The following is a 14638-nucleotide window of genomic DNA, read 5'->3' as shown; positions in this document are numbered from 1 at the left end:
TCCAGCCTGCGAATCGTCAAGAGCCATCCTCAATCCCAAACAAGAGACTAGAACGAGTGACAAGTTCATCAATCCCCAAAATGCGAAACGAACTCTTTACTACTATCTCCATGGAAATAGTATGCAACATGACAGGTGCCAAAATGCGCCCACAGCGCGCCACAAGCACGAATCAAAAGCCAAAAATCCGCAAAAGTTCTGCACGAACACCTATGTCATGGTCACGGTGATATCGACTGAAGTCAATGTTATATGGAATCCGCACCGACGTCACGAGAACCAGAGTCGATAGATCGTGTCTGAAAATTCTAGACCCTGGCAACAACAACTCGCCGATGCTCTGGGACCTTCGGCAGAGTAGGGGGTTAGAGAAGGGGAGCTCTTCTTCTAAAACAGGTGAAGGTGCTATCCGTCGCCGGTCCCTGATCCGGCTAATCGCTCATGGGCACGTCCATCGGCTGGTTCCACTGCGCCGTATTCAAGACTGCGTGCAAAAGTACCCTGCAGAACGGCAGATGTCAACTTTGAACATACCGTCTGATTTCGGACTTTAGCCGATGCACTCAAGATGAAAGGGTTTTGTCTTTTGTCTGATTCCTTTGCTTTTTTATCCGATGTGGTAGTCTTGTCGAGTATACCTCGCGGCCGTTGTGTGCTAGGGCCGGTCGACCCACACGGCAGCTGGTGGATGTAACTAGGTAATTTATGGCAACCGCCGCCACTAAGGCCTGGACTGCCAAATGACTGTCTCGGTGATGGATACTGCAGCATTATACGTACCTGCCAGCCTTATTTTCATCCGATTTGTCTGCATTGGCGGAACTGAGTGGCTGCCACGCCATCACAGCTTTCATTGAAACAGTCATAGTAAGACTTGGACGGATATCGAAAGATACCACGCAAATGCCGAATATTGGCACCTGCTCCTCAAAAGATTGTGTTGGTTTATCCATGATCAGCTGAGTCTCACTAAAGATTGTCTACGCAAGCCCAGAGATCGCTGATGCACCTCTTTCACAATCTATGATAAACAGTAAAGTGTGGCTGCGGGTTATGCCTTCAAAACGTTGCAGGATGAAAGCTAGTGAAGATACACTCCGCATCATCTCCGGCCCCAAATGTACAGATGCATGGGCAATTGGAGTTTCTCCGGACGAGTACATGGCCCAGGGCAAAAGGTCGAAGGTGGGGACTCATGACTCCTTCAGGATATGGTCTTGGTCATCATCAGACGGTTCTTCCTGGTAGGCTGGAATACACTAATGTAGAGAGAGAGGGGTATTTATCTAAGGGAGCCTGATGACTTCCCTTGACCACCCTTTACCTCGACTCTACAAATAACATATCGACACATATTCGTGAGCGCGTTGATGAGAGTATGGTTTTCTGAAAGTGTTATGCAGGGACGCTGTAATGCTACCACGTGTTGTCATGGGCCAGATCCACTCATTCGAATGCAATGTGATGAAGAACAATTGGTGTATTTGTTTCTAATGCTAATGAGACAGCTGAAGTTTACAAACGCTCCGCCTAGCAAAACAGATCATGATATTTTGAATTGGTCGTTGAAGGATCAGAAGCCTACAGTAAATGCAGGTCAAAAATTAGCCAAATCAGAATCGCTTTGAGAGGGTTGAAACATAACTTACCCTTCTCGGTGTTACCCTCGCCCATACTCTTACTGCTGCTGCTTCCGCTCTGGATCGCACCTAGGATACCATCCATATAAGGAGCACCGCTCCACTTCTGGTGAGTGAGGACGTCGACGCCGAGTTCCTTCTCGCGCGACTGGATGAGGCGGACGTAGGCGAGCATGCCCTCGTCCTTGAATGCGCGGGACAGCTCGGTGGTGATGGTCGCGTTGGTGTGAAGGCCGGCCAGGGAGATCAATTGAAGCACAAATCTAGAGAGGTCCGTTAGCAGATAATCAATGCAGGGTTAATGATAATACGTACCCGTGCTTGGCAAGATCCCAGATGAATGACTTCAGGGTTGCCTCATTGAAACCCTGGCCCATCCAGTTGAACGACGGACTCAGGTTGTAGACCAACTTCTTGCCAGGGTAAGCCGTGCGAACCTCGCCCGCAAGAGAACCAGCCTTTGCAACGTCGGGGTCGCCAGTCTCCACCCAGAGAAGGTCGGCGTAGGGCGCAAATTCCTTCGCGCGCTTAGTCGCGGCGGGGAATCCAGCACGGTAGTGGTAGAAGCCCTCGCGGGTGCGGGGGCTGTCGCAGGACCAGACAACTGGCGACTTGCTGTAGTCGTGGGCTAGAGCGCGACGGCGAGAAATGGAAAGATCGGGGTTCTGTTTGACATGTTCCTTATAGGCGTCCCGGGAGGACTGGGGGGCGCCCTCGGCCTCGAGATGGGCATCGACAGCTGGATATCGTTAGCAACAAGAAACGAACCAAGGTGTCAATCTACATACCCTCGTCAATGGTTACCAGCTTGTGCTTCTTGACCCAGTCGAGCTCGTAGGCGTCGATCTCGGCCGGCGAAGCGCCTTCTCGCTCCATCGCCTGGAGGGTCTCGGCGAGGGGCTCCACTTCCTCCGTGATACCGAGGATGAACTCGTGGTCGCGCACATCAATCGCGCTGCTGATCAACCGGCCACTCTCCGAGTCTGTGCGGGCGATCACCAAGTTTTCGCATCCCATCATGTCCCACTGGAAGCGCGCAGCGGTCAACCGGTTAATGTGCTCGCCCATCGGGACAAGGACCTTGCCTGCCAGATGGCCGCACTTCTTCCCACCATGTAGCTGGTCCTCGAAGTGAACGGCGGCCGCGCCATTCTCCGCGAAGAGCTTAGCAAGCTTCAGGACAGCCGACAGTCCACCGTGTCTGCAAATGCACGCATTAGCTTAGCTTTCCCCTTATTTGTATAGTGTTCACATACCCAGTGTCACCATCTGCGACAATTGGTCGCATATAATCAACGTAGGGGGTCGATTTACGCTGATCAGCGCTCAGCTTCCGTCGGGCATCCCATTGTTTCCGGTCGTGCATAGACTGGGCCTTGAATAGTCGCTGGACCTGGTTTGGCACGGTATTGTAGGGGTAGTCACCGAAGTCGGGTGAGACCTCGTTGGTGGAGGTCAACAGGGAAGAGCAAGCCCAACCAGAGACATACAAGATCTCCTGGTTAGGCGCCTGCTGGGTCATTTGTACGGGATCAATGGCACCCACTGTGCGGTGATGATGGTTAGCAAGCTAGACTCACATTTGCCAATTGAGCTACACAACTTACTGGTATGAACCGGCTCGCCGGCCGCAGCACGTTCGTTCAACAGATTGAACAATTTGCGAGCCATAAGGGAGCTCGGGTATGTCTGCTGCAGCGATCCACGCTTGCTCACAACATCCTCGGCCGAGTAGGGCCGCTTGATGCCTTCATACCGAGGGGAATTCCACCACTCCTGCACATCGCGGACCTGTTGTTCGTAGAGCGCATCTTCCGCCGCACCGGCCTTGTTGGCCGTTGAGAGCAGCTGGTATGAATCGGATGGCAGTGTCGCGGACACTGGGGGCTGGACGGGCGGGAGTGACATCCGAGGATAGCCGCATGTGAAGGCGCGCAGTGCCAGGCGAGACGGCGCGGTCGCAGGGGAGAAGTGGGCGAGCTGGCGCGGGAGTCGTCGTGGTATCGTGCGAAACATGGCGGATACCGAAAGGGGGTGTGAGGAGCGGGAGAGGGAGAGAGGGAAGGAAGACTTAAGAAGTAGCAAGCGTGCTCGCGGTGTAGATGGTCGACCTCGGACCGACTGGGGGTCCTCTGGGGTTCCCCGCGCCGATAACCGCCACTTGAGTCAGCGCCGGCCCGCTTTTGCCGCTATAGCCATTGCACGAAGTATACCTTCGAAAATCAGAGAGAACAATTGAGTTACACACTATTTGACAAATTCCGGCTTCGGCATTTGCTTTCTTTATCACCAGCATAGCTCGTGTTTCGGTATATGCAACTTCGAGAGTGCATGCATGCGACACCAAATAATAAGAAATATATAGAGTCCAACTAGCAAAGACACATAAGACACTTTTGTAATTTGGAAAACCCACACATTATGATTTGAGCAAAGGCATTGCTGCCACTGGCATTCATGATTATGACATGTGATAGCGAGCTAGTTGCAGCTTATTCTGCAATTTCAGCGAGAAGCGCGAATCATATAAAAATCCTTCGGCGCCCACGAAGCTGCCTCCCGTGTAACGGCAAATCCTTTACTCTGCAAGAGCTCCTCGATCGTGACTCGTGCTCCGGACTTCTCACACGTTTCAAGAACAATATTGCGAATCATAAACCAGTGCACATCGTCCAAGCCAAGGAGGACTTCAAGCTCTGCACCCTCGACATCAATCTTGAGCAAGTCAATACTGACAAGGTCGGGGCAACGACTGAGGAAATAGGACAGTCGCTGAACCTTCACTTCTACCTCCTGAGAATCGCCAAAGTGTTCATCTGCAGCCTTCTGGCCATAGACCTTGACAGCTTCCTCATACAGCTCCTTCTTCTCTTCTGGTACCAAGGTAGAATTACCAGGCATGCGCGGGTAGTAAGTCAACCATTCCGTGCTGGCTTTGGAAGCGAGGCCAATGGGGAGGGCTTCGACCTCGGAGATATTGTGCAATTTGAGGTTGCGGCGCAGGACGTCGAACGTCGTCGGTGCCGGTTCAAATGCAAGAATCGTGGACGCTGGGTAATTTTGCTTCATGTAGAGAGAGAACAAGCCAATGTTTGCCCCCGCGTCGATCACGAAGGGTGCCTCGGGGAGATTTGGGACGTCGTAACAGCGGTCGTCGAAGATTTCTTTGTAAATGAACTGGGCTTCCCCCTTGCTTTGGGCGTAGCAAGAGATCTTTGCAAATTTTATCAGTTCGTCTGTCATTTTTGTACAGGCAGGTATGAAGTCTAGGTGAAGTGGACGGTGCCAGCTACTGACTGCTGGTAAGATATTGGAGGAAGGGACTTAAATCCAGTGGCAGTCCTGAAGGAACACAACAGGATGCAATGTTCAAGTTGACTTCTCGATGTTTCATCACCGAGAAAGCTTGAAGTGGTGATACTGTACCTTTTTAGCTTCAGAACATCACCCGAGCATTATGTAACATCTTCCCCTGTAGTCATTATCGCGATATCTAACCTTTTTGCGAACTTCATAGTTGGATGTTACAGAAAGCGGAATTGTAAGGCCCATGATTCGCGTCGGACTATCGTGAAAAGTATCAAACAAGAAGATTTTCCGGCTCGGGAGCTATTTTGATAGCAGTGCGTATAGTTTCTGTCGGTCTCCGAGACAAATGGTTCCAAAGGTCGGGAAAGCTAAAATAGAGAGAGAAGCCTATATTCGCAGGCTGCCAGATAAAATACGAAAACTTCGCAACCCTGTAGTGAGATATTCGCTTCGACACAATAGAGACATAAAGGGATGCCTAACATGATTACATTTGTTTGCCTAATCGCTGATCCGTCCTTGGGGCACTGCAGAGTTCAGAGCCACTGCTGTGTAGAGAATAGCAACGGGCTTCGTGCTTGAGCCACACATCGGCAGGCTCGTCGCACACGTAGATGAAAGTAGTGCGATCACATGCGGCATGATTTTCGTATGTTGTTGCTAGCTTATTTTTACTATTACTATTCTCTTTTTTTATTTAGAGTATACGGCTCAGCTAATAAGGATCAGCTACTACCGCTTTACCCTGCAGCTCTTACAGCCCGAACTTTTCTCGCTGATATCTCCAAGGAACCAGGTAAAAAAGTTTCAAAAGTACCATGGCAGCGAAAACGAAGAGAAATGAAAAAAGCGTCCTCCCAAGATTACGTGCATGTGTTGGCTCTGCCTTTTTTTTGTTTTGGGGGGGGGGGGGTTCTCATGTGACCTGCAAATTGTGAGAACAAAGAGAGCGATTCCAGAGATTTGGCACGGGCCACTATGGCGTGCAAAAATTGATCGAAGTCGCACGTAATTTCAACCCTCACGAATATAATGAAAATTCAATATGCGACCGGTGTAAATAGCGTCAAAAGACGAGTGGCAGTGACGTCGCGGCAGCCTGACTACTTCCACGGCCTAATTTGGACAGAAAGGATCTTCCCGTGCAGGATTATGAAGCTCAGTCAGAACCGGAAAAATATAAGAAAGTCTCCGTGGCGCAATCGGTAGCGCGTAAGACTTCTAATCTTAAGGTTGCGGGATCGTTCCCCGCCGGGGACTATCTTTTTTTTTTGGCAGCTTGACCTGCTTACTAACCAACCACGCCGACCTTTCAACTGAACAATTATCTGTCGGATTAGGCGACTACTATTGTAAAATGAGTGTTGCCTGCTTTGTTATTTCTATCGTCTTTCTGCCTGCGCAGGAGTCCTGTCATTTTGGTGCTTTTCCCTCCCGATCGACTTGTTTTGACATCTTACCGGCGAAGAAGTCATCTAAACTTCGAATGTGCCGATAAAATGCTAGAAGCTTGGAGTGCATCGACATACGACATGGGATTGATATCATGGAGTCCTGTTTCAGGTCGTTTATTGAAGCGTAACAGCCACAGCCGCTTAAAATTTGGGTGTTGCCTCGCTCGCCACGATATTAATAATGTCAAGTGTACGTCATTGATGCTCGAATTCAGCACATATGTTAAAGCGTGAGCAAATTACTAAAAGGGCCACACGAGACAGAGCAAAGTAGTATCAACAGAGAGACTCGTCTGAAAGATGGGCTCTTCTCAATCCTATCGCCAAGCTTTATCTTGCGAATCCCTGAACCAGAAGCCGAAACGGGGATGTTTCTTCTTTTTTTTTCTTTTTTATTTTTGATTCGGCTATATGGCGCCATACGCAACAAGCCCTCAGGAATACATAAAGCTGCAGTAGCTATCAGAGACAGCTCTGCAAATCGTAGAACAAATCCCTTTTTTCTCGGTGTTATGTTCAATGCCGAAATTTTGAAGTCCCGTGCGCGAAGAAAACATGGCAGTGGATGAGGTTACTTCACCCGGAGTCGGCTTTCGTAGCCGACCCAGTAAGAATACTTCAGAAAGCACGTCCGACTGAGATATTTGAAGAACTGCGAGTCGCTCAAGCGATGCTTTTCACTGCTCGGCAACGCTCGATGCTTTGTGAAGCCAATCGTCTTCCATTTTATATTTGGTCCCATTGTTCTGAATATAGGAACAATTGCATACTGACAGGAAATCTACACAGCAGCTGGTGCCTGAAATACCATAATCTCTTGGCATCGCCATGTTAAAACCCGAGTTCGGCTGCATTGTTCGGTTACCAGGGACCAACATGCCCCACCCAACTGAAGCCAGCTTGCTCTGATTTGAAAGACAGCTCAGAATCCTGGGGATTCAGACGTAAAATTTCCTTTTTGCGGGGTCATGGCCCCAGAAACCCCGCAAAGTGCTGGGTCCATGAAATCTAGAGGTGTATTGTGGGATATATAAAACGAAATGCGGCGGCGCCTGGTTCTGTTTTCCAAATTCCTCCAAATCTGGCTTGTCATCCCTAACCATGGGTCGGGGAAATTTCCTTCAGCTGTCACAAACCATCTTCACGGTATTCCCGTGCTTCTTTCTTTTCGGCTATAACCAAGTCGTGGTCGGCGGACTTGTGTCTTTTCACAGCTGGACTGAAGTGTTCCCCCAACTCGACACCCACAACGTTAGCGGACCTGCCAAGTCCCATAACTCCGTCATACAGGGTGTTTACGTATCTTCATTTACTCTCGGTGCCTTCGTCGGCTCCCTATCCTGCTCTTTTATCGGAGATGTTCTCGGTCGTCGGAAAACAATATCCTCTGGGGCAATTCTTACCCTGATCGGCGAGATCATCTCGTGCACCTCTTTCCAGCTACCCCAGCTTTTTGTCGGTCGAATCATAACAGGAATAGGCGTTGGGATGCTTTCCACAATTGTTCCAGTGTGGCAATCCGAATGCTCTCAGGCTACAAATCGTGGGCGCCACGTGGTGATCGACGGGATATTCATTACTAGCGGTTATGCGGCAAGCTACTGGATTAATTTCGGCTTCTACCATATTCAGACTCACTCTCTATCATGGAGGATCCCACTCGCCATTCCCGCTTTGCTATCCATCGTTCTGTCGCTGTCAATATTTTCCTTTCCTGAATCACCACGATGGCTCGTGCGAATTGGTCAAGCCGAGAAGGCAGCTTCTGAGCTGTGCCGAATCAAGAACGTTGACAGAAGATCTGAGGAAATTGCGAGCGAAATTTCGTCGATCGAATTTTCTCTCGAAGAAACAGCTCAAAATGCAGCATCAATCAGAGACATATTCACAGTTAAAGATGGAAAACTATTTTATCGTTTCATGCTGTGCATTAGTCTGCAGTTTTGGATTCAGATGACTGGAGCTCAAGTCATCAGCACATACTCCACCACGATTTTCGAGGACAATCTGAACCTTTCGGATGGCGTGACTCGGATACTAGCAGCGACTGCGTTGACATGGAAGTGCCTCGCGTCTTTTATCACGTTTTTCACGATCGATCGCTTTGGCCGAAGAAAGTTGTTCTTATTCTGCGGCGTCGGTATAACGCTGTGTATGATGTCCATGGCGATCACGTCAAGCTTTTCATCAACCAACCGAGGAGCAGCTATCGGAAGCACAGTTTTTGTCTTCCTTTTCAACTTCTTTTTCCCGATTGGCTTCTTGGGACCGAGCTTCCTTTATTGCACAGAAGTTGCGCCCATCCGGTTACGGGTTGCGATGACATCTATCTCACTGGCAAATCATTGGATATGGTAAGTGCCGTCGCATTGTTCGCAGTGACATCAGACACTGACACTTTGAAGGAACTTCCTTGTTCAGATGGTCACACCTGTTGCCTTGGCGACTATAGGCTATCGCTATTACATAGTTTACACAGTTATTGGGCTCACCTACGCCGGATCCGTTTATTTCTTCTACCCAGAGACAATGGATCAAAGCCTTGAGCAACTGGAAGATTTGTTTCAGCAGGATATTTCAATCTTTGATACCGTGCGTCTGTCAAAGAGACTAACCAGCTTACCACGAGGTTCACTTGGTCAAATCGAAGATTCGAAAGCAGTATCTGAACAAATTGAGGATTCTAGGCCAGATACCGTGTGATTGAATTCATTTGTTTCAATTTCCTTTCAATTTCGATTGGATGTCAAATTATTTGTTCGTAGCACGAGCAAGTCACATGAAATTGCGCGAGAAAGAGAGCGAACATAACAATCTGAGAATAAAAAATGGCCAATATGTTACTTTCTATTGCGCGGCTATAGCATATCATGCGCCGCGCCTTAATGCGAAAGAAAACATCTGAAAAGGTCGTCGATAATCATGTATCCGGTGCATTTGTAGTTCCACTCGACTGTTGATCTTGGCCGGGCGAATTCGTTTTCTCATCTAATTGAGGTTCAATTGGGGCGCAGAGATACACCATTCAGATCCACAATCGTGCGAACATCTTCATAGGTGACGCCCGTGTCAGCCTCGCTTGCCATAAGATGAGCTGTCCGGAGCACATTCTTGATTTTTCGACCATTCAGCTCCAGTTTGACCAGCTCATCCAGCCCTTCGTCTGAAAACCTCTGCAAGCCAGCATCTTCGAGGAACTGCATTTAGATCTGTCGTCGAGATGCATGTTGAGATCGGCGTAGCGAATGGAAACGTGGATCCGGGATTCGAATGCCGGAGCGATATTCTGGGGTCGGTTACTCGTAAGGAACAATATTCCCTACCATTCGTTAGTAATTCATGAAAAGGTGAGACTGGGAGTTGATAATACCTCGTAGTATTCGAGAATTCACAAAAAGATAGAAACCAACTCATTTTTGGCAAGATCAGTCGAGTTTCGGGCTTCGATGAAGACACCCGCTTCATCTAGTAGTAGGACAGCACCCCATCTTGGGACAATTGAGAGAACATCCTTCAAAGTACTTTCGACCTTTGAAGCCCTGGTCCCAAGATCTCCAGCGCCGAGCACTTTTAGCGGTACTTTCACAACTTCCGCGGCCCCTCAGCCGCGAGAGACTTGCCGGCCCACGGAGGATCACCGAGAAGCATGATAACCCAGTGTTCCTTTCCCCGAACAACACCATCAAATGTGTCTTTATTCTTGGACTGAGACATTGCAAAGGCAAGAGTAATCTTCTTCAATGCCTCTGCTTGTCCGGTAATACCAAAGATTCGAATGCCTTTGTGTTCCAGGTGATGCCTGTCACACTATCGACAAAGAATTCGAGCCACTTTTTGTTCTCCATAGCGTACTCGCGCAGGATGGGCGTCAAAATCACTCGCTGAGAGTCAGGGAGCTCCTCCATTTTCTCAGAAACACTGATTTTCTCTCCAGGGTTGAAGATGGTGTATGTATTTGCATCAATCACCATCCAGTCTTTGATGCCCATCTTGATCGGTCTGTCAAGGGAAGAACCTTTACCAGTCCCGTCATATTGCATGTACTAGTATTAGTTAATATTCTCACATAAAACCCCACGGGAAAGTGGCTCTTTTTCAATCAAATATTTCTTCTCGTGGAATTCCAAAAGAAAGGCTTGGAAGCTTGTGAGGGGAGTTGTTCCTTTGAACTTCGGACTCAATTTCATTGAACCTGTTATTGATATCACAATCAACAAGGTGATCTTCCACCCCTTTTCAGCGACGAGAAAGAACAAATGACAACGAGGACACCTCCTCCAAAACAGCCAAACAGGACGAAAACATGGACAAAGTCAGGTCCAACAACGCCCTCGATCTTGCTGCCTTTGTGACGAACCACCATGACACCTACCCATTTATCACACACTCTGGAAGGGAACTATCCGGGAATTAACCTTGATAACGAGTGCATCCAAGGAAGTCGGTCGTGTAACAGCAGCATGATGCGCAAAAGCCGGATATCCAAAAATAGCAGTCGCAGCGCTCGAGGCCGTGATGGCAGATATTGAGCGCGAAGCGCCCAGCTCTGGCCTCAAGCCTCCACTAGTCCTGCCTTTAGAGATGGGACACATCGTATAAGTCTGTCAAGTCAACTGCTCTTTCAGCTGGGAAGTTCTTCAAGGGACATTTGGACAATTTGGTCACTAACGCGGAATATTTCGACCCAAATGGTGAAAGGCATGGGATTTGAATGTCAAGTGGGCTTTCCTCTGATGTCACTATTTCCTCCCGTTCATGCTAAAGTTGGAAACCAAAATCGTCATCAATCTGTTGTCCGTTGGTGCGCACACCTTGCGCTACGTGGGCTCCGACTACCAGGCGTCGCGATCCGCCATCTTCAGACTCAAAGAATTCTTTATGCGCGACCATGAAGATTAGAATCTCTTTGCGATATCTCTTCATGCCGGTGGAGTGATGACAGATAATGCGGACAATTTCCCCGAGATACTGCATGGTACTCTTGTAGACCAGCCAGCTCTACCTGCCGACAATATTAACTGGCTAGCCAAAAAGCGTCGAGAATGGCTCGACGGTCATTTTTTTTGGAGCAGCTGAGATATGGAGGAGTTGGAAGGGAAGAAAGATCGGATTGTGGAAGGAGATCTGTTCAAGTTTCTCATGACCCTATGAAAAATATGTACAACACAACTGAGGAGGTGTGACCACACAGCATTATGACTCTGCCCAGGTTTGGTCACACGATACGATCACTTGGAGAAACTTTCCAGTCTTCAGGGGGCTCAGAGCTTATCTGCAATTCCGTGTCGATGAACCCAGCTCCTGGCGCGCTTGCCGAAAGTGTACCTGCAGCGATAGACTGTAAGATATTCATTTTTTCGTATGAAACAAACTCTTTACTCACATCGGAATTGTAAACAAGGTGACCGCCATCGTAATGCCTCCCATTGTGAAGAAGCAGTCACGAACCCCTTGATTCTCTATCCACCCATTGATATAGAACGACAGACCGAATGCAAATAGATTCTTGATGAAATTCATAATTGCAAATGCTTCGCCGGCTCTCTCACGATGACAGTCGACGACGTAAGTGACAACGCCGGTTGTACCAAGCTGAACACCGAAGTTGATCAATCCCAGGCATACGATTACGGGCACAGGCCACGGATCCTTATTAAATGAGGATTGGCCCCAGGCAAAGAAGCCTGTGGAGGTAAACAGAAGGTATGTAACCATGATGGGTAAGCGGAACTCGGGCTCTGCCTGGATGTTAGTTTCATTCTCTATGTCGAGTGGGAAAAGGAGTACCAAATATGCCCCCGTTCATCTTGGACAGCCTCGTCACAAGTCCATCGATCAGAGGGCCAGCCGCGAGCGTACCGAACACGGAAGCAACAAAAGACGAGAGGTTAGTAGCACCAACGCCGACCACGGAGAAATTGTATGGTGGTGCTGAGAATATCTGCGACAGGGTGAGTGAGATTCCCACTAGCCACGAAATACATATCGTGAATAGGAGGACGGCCCAGAGGACTGCTGGAGACCCGATAAGATAAAATGGCCTGACGAGAGTGTTCCAGAACGACACTTGGTTGACATAGCCACTGTATGGAAGAAGCTCCTTGTAATTCCATCCGGTTGAATCAGTTACCTGTTCAGGGTGGGCACTTTGCGTATTCTCGAGTTGCTCCAGTGATCCCTTGTCATCGACCACGACCTTACAACTGTTAATGAAAGTAGATACTCTGCATAAGTCCCACTCACAGAAGCTTCCCCTGTATCGATGTTGAGAGCCTGTCTTGAGTATGCCGATTCAGGCATCCAGAAGACCACCATAACCAGCATCAGGGCAAACGCACCGCCCATGGCATGTAAAGCTATCTTATAAGAGCCGTATTCGATGATCGCAGCAGCTTTCAGGAGTCATTCATTTGTCACAATTGCTGCCTGCAAGGGACTTACCAATGGGGACCGCGAGGTTGATGCCTCCCAAAATACCGAGGTTGAACACAGCAGTTCGAAACCCTCTTTCGTGAACGAACCTGAATGACTGATAAGTCGGACTTTCCCCGAGGAAGAGAAGAAAAGCGTACCAGATGTCTGCAATCGATGCTGGAACCAGTGCTTCCATCGGAGCCATACAGAGCCCACAACACACTCTTGCAGCGACAAACGAGCGAAAGCTCTTCGCCTCAGCCGCCCAGAAACACGACACCATAAGCCCGACAGTTGTCCCAAGATACACTGGTCGTTTTCCATATTTGACTGCCAGAGAGTTGAAGATCAAACTGCCGACCGCGATAGCTGCGATCGCGCCTCCTTGAACAGCGGATATGAAGGTCGATAGGGATACGCCGAATTCTTCGGCGAGTGGAACGAAGGCACCGCCGAGTAATGGACCGACAGCTGTTGACACGACGAACGATGGTTATTCTTTCCTGAATCTGTGCGAGAATAGGTAACTTACCTCCAACACACCCACTGCCCCATCCGTAAGCAATTGTAAACAGCTCTTTCTTGCGACGAGGCCAGTTGTATGGGTCATCCGGTGAGTTGGATGGCTGGGGGACCAGGAAAATCTTGCCGGTGGCGTCATGCTTGAGGAGCGCCGGGTCTATGCCTGAGTATGTCTGGGTGTCATGGAGCCCATTCAGTGGTGCGGTGCCGGGAGTGTGCTCCAATTTGTTGTCGTCCAGAATCCCGAAAGGCATTTGGAGGATTGATCAGACTAAGGAAGAGATGTAAGAAGAGTAAACAAGTCGGGTCTCTTGTGCGGCGAGCGATGAAACAAGCCTGGCTCGTAAAGTGGTGAGGGGATGACGCAAACAAACGACGGACTGAGATAGTGTCGCTGATCTGTGTTTCTGCTTGCAGACTGAATGTGGGTTTCCAGCGATGCTTCCTTACTTCTGTTGCGACTACCGTCGTGTCTTCCGCGATCCGGGAACCTACTTGAACTTTTTATGACTTGTCTTGGAAACACTAATCATATTCTATGCCGTCTATTCTTTCCACTAGGTACAAATCCTCGACATTACCCATGATCTTGGCCACGGCTGGTCCGGGGTACATGAATATGGGGCCGCGAGGCCCCATTGCGGAGATGGCGCTGCTAAAATCTGGGGTTCATTGCGGGGTTTCCGACGAAGGCTAATACGAATGATCCCTTGTAGGAGGGACTGATTAGGGTCAATTCTTCGGACGAGATAATGCTCATCCGAAAGGAATTGAATTGTCTGTCCAGAGTGAAACTCAGGTAACCCCCCCCCAGGCTCATATTAGAATGTACTAGGGCGTATTCTTGTTACCCCAATAAAGGGGTGAACGTACGCATCTCGTCCACCAACTAGGTAGTAATCACCGTCTTGAGAAGAAAGGTTGATGACTGATTTCTGACCAAGCACTGCACACCTTTCTTTGGCCATGGTAGGGTACCTCCAACTCGCTATTCGGCATTTCTACTTGAGATGCTACCCGAGGAGCAGCACATGCACCGAGACTTTAAGCTGCGGCCTGCTAGTATTCTGACTGCGGTGTGTTCATCATGCTGTGTAAAGGATCCAATTGGAAATAGACCAGAAAGTTCCAATAAATATAGCACCCTTTCATCAGCCCTTCCGACAAAATTCGCGTGATTCATGTCCTGGAAATACTGCAGTGTGGTGGAAGAATTTTTGACCCTTTCGATACTCTTTGCATGGCCAGCAAACAAAAATATATATTTTGTCGTGCATGTGGCTTCACTTCTTGAGTCGA

At 48.9% G+C, this 14638-nt stretch overlaps 5 protein-coding genes across 5 annotated transcripts; 1 reads left to right on the top strand and 4 right to left on the bottom strand.

Moving 5' to 3' along the window:
• Nucleotides 1–1573: 1573 nt before the first annotated feature.
• On the bottom strand, nt 1574–3656 carry N7532_002690 (methylisocitrate lyase ICL2; the record flags this gene model as incomplete). The annotated part of the gene is made up of 6 exons (XM_056615184.1): nt 1574–1581; nt 1650–1903; nt 1956–2379; nt 2429–2841; nt 2897–3185; nt 3248–3656. 6 exons carry the CDS (start codon nt 3654–3656, stop codon nt 1574–1576), a joined length of 1797 nt encoding a protein of 598 aa, XP_056478156.1.
• A 489-nt stretch (nt 3657–4145) lies between these two features.
• On the bottom strand, nt 4146–4883 carry N7532_002689 (uncharacterized protein; the record flags this gene model as incomplete). Its single annotated transcript, XM_056615183.1, has 1 exon — nt 4146–4883. The coding sequence occupies one exon, from the start codon at nt 4881–4883 to the stop codon at nt 4146–4148; it is 738 nt and encodes a 245-aa protein (XP_056478155.1).
• Nucleotides 4884–7504: 2621 nt separating this feature from the next.
• On the top strand, nt 7505–9106 carry N7532_002688 (uncharacterized protein; the record flags this gene model as incomplete). Its single annotated transcript, XM_056615182.1, has 3 exons — nt 7505–7654; nt 8345–8757; nt 8809–9106. The coding sequence occupies 3 exons, from the start codon at nt 7505–7507 to the stop codon at nt 9104–9106; spliced, it is 861 nt and encodes a 286-aa protein (XP_056478154.1).
• A 296-nt stretch (nt 9107–9402) lies between these two features.
• N7532_002687 (P-loop containing nucleoside triphosphate hydrolase protein) lies at nt 9403–10392 on the bottom strand (the record flags this gene model as incomplete). Its single annotated transcript, XM_056615181.1, has 4 exons — nt 9403–9600; nt 9810–9942; nt 9990–10108; nt 10168–10392. 4 exons carry the CDS (start codon nt 10390–10392, stop codon nt 9403–9405), a joined length of 675 nt encoding a protein of 224 aa, XP_056478153.1.
• A 1272-nt stretch (nt 10393–11664) lies between these two features.
• N7532_002686 (cycloheximide resistance protein) lies at nt 11665–13593 on the bottom strand (the record flags this gene model as incomplete). Its single annotated transcript, XM_056615180.1, has 6 exons — nt 11665–11728; nt 11787–12141; nt 12191–12599; nt 12647–12795; nt 12845–13288; nt 13350–13593. 6 exons carry the CDS (start codon nt 13591–13593, stop codon nt 11665–11667), a joined length of 1665 nt encoding a protein of 554 aa, XP_056478152.1.
• Between the last annotated feature and the right edge of the window lie 1045 nt (nt 13594–14638).

This window comes from Penicillium argentinense (assembly GCF_028826775.1).
Source record: "Penicillium argentinense strain IBT 30761 chromosome Unknown utg000003l_segment0_segment0, whole genome shotgun sequence".
Lineage (NCBI taxonomy): Eukaryota > Fungi > Ascomycota > Eurotiomycetes > Eurotiales > Aspergillaceae > Penicillium > Penicillium argentinense.
Note: the sequence above shows the minus strand (reverse complement) of the source record. Positions and strands in the feature narration are given on the sequence as shown.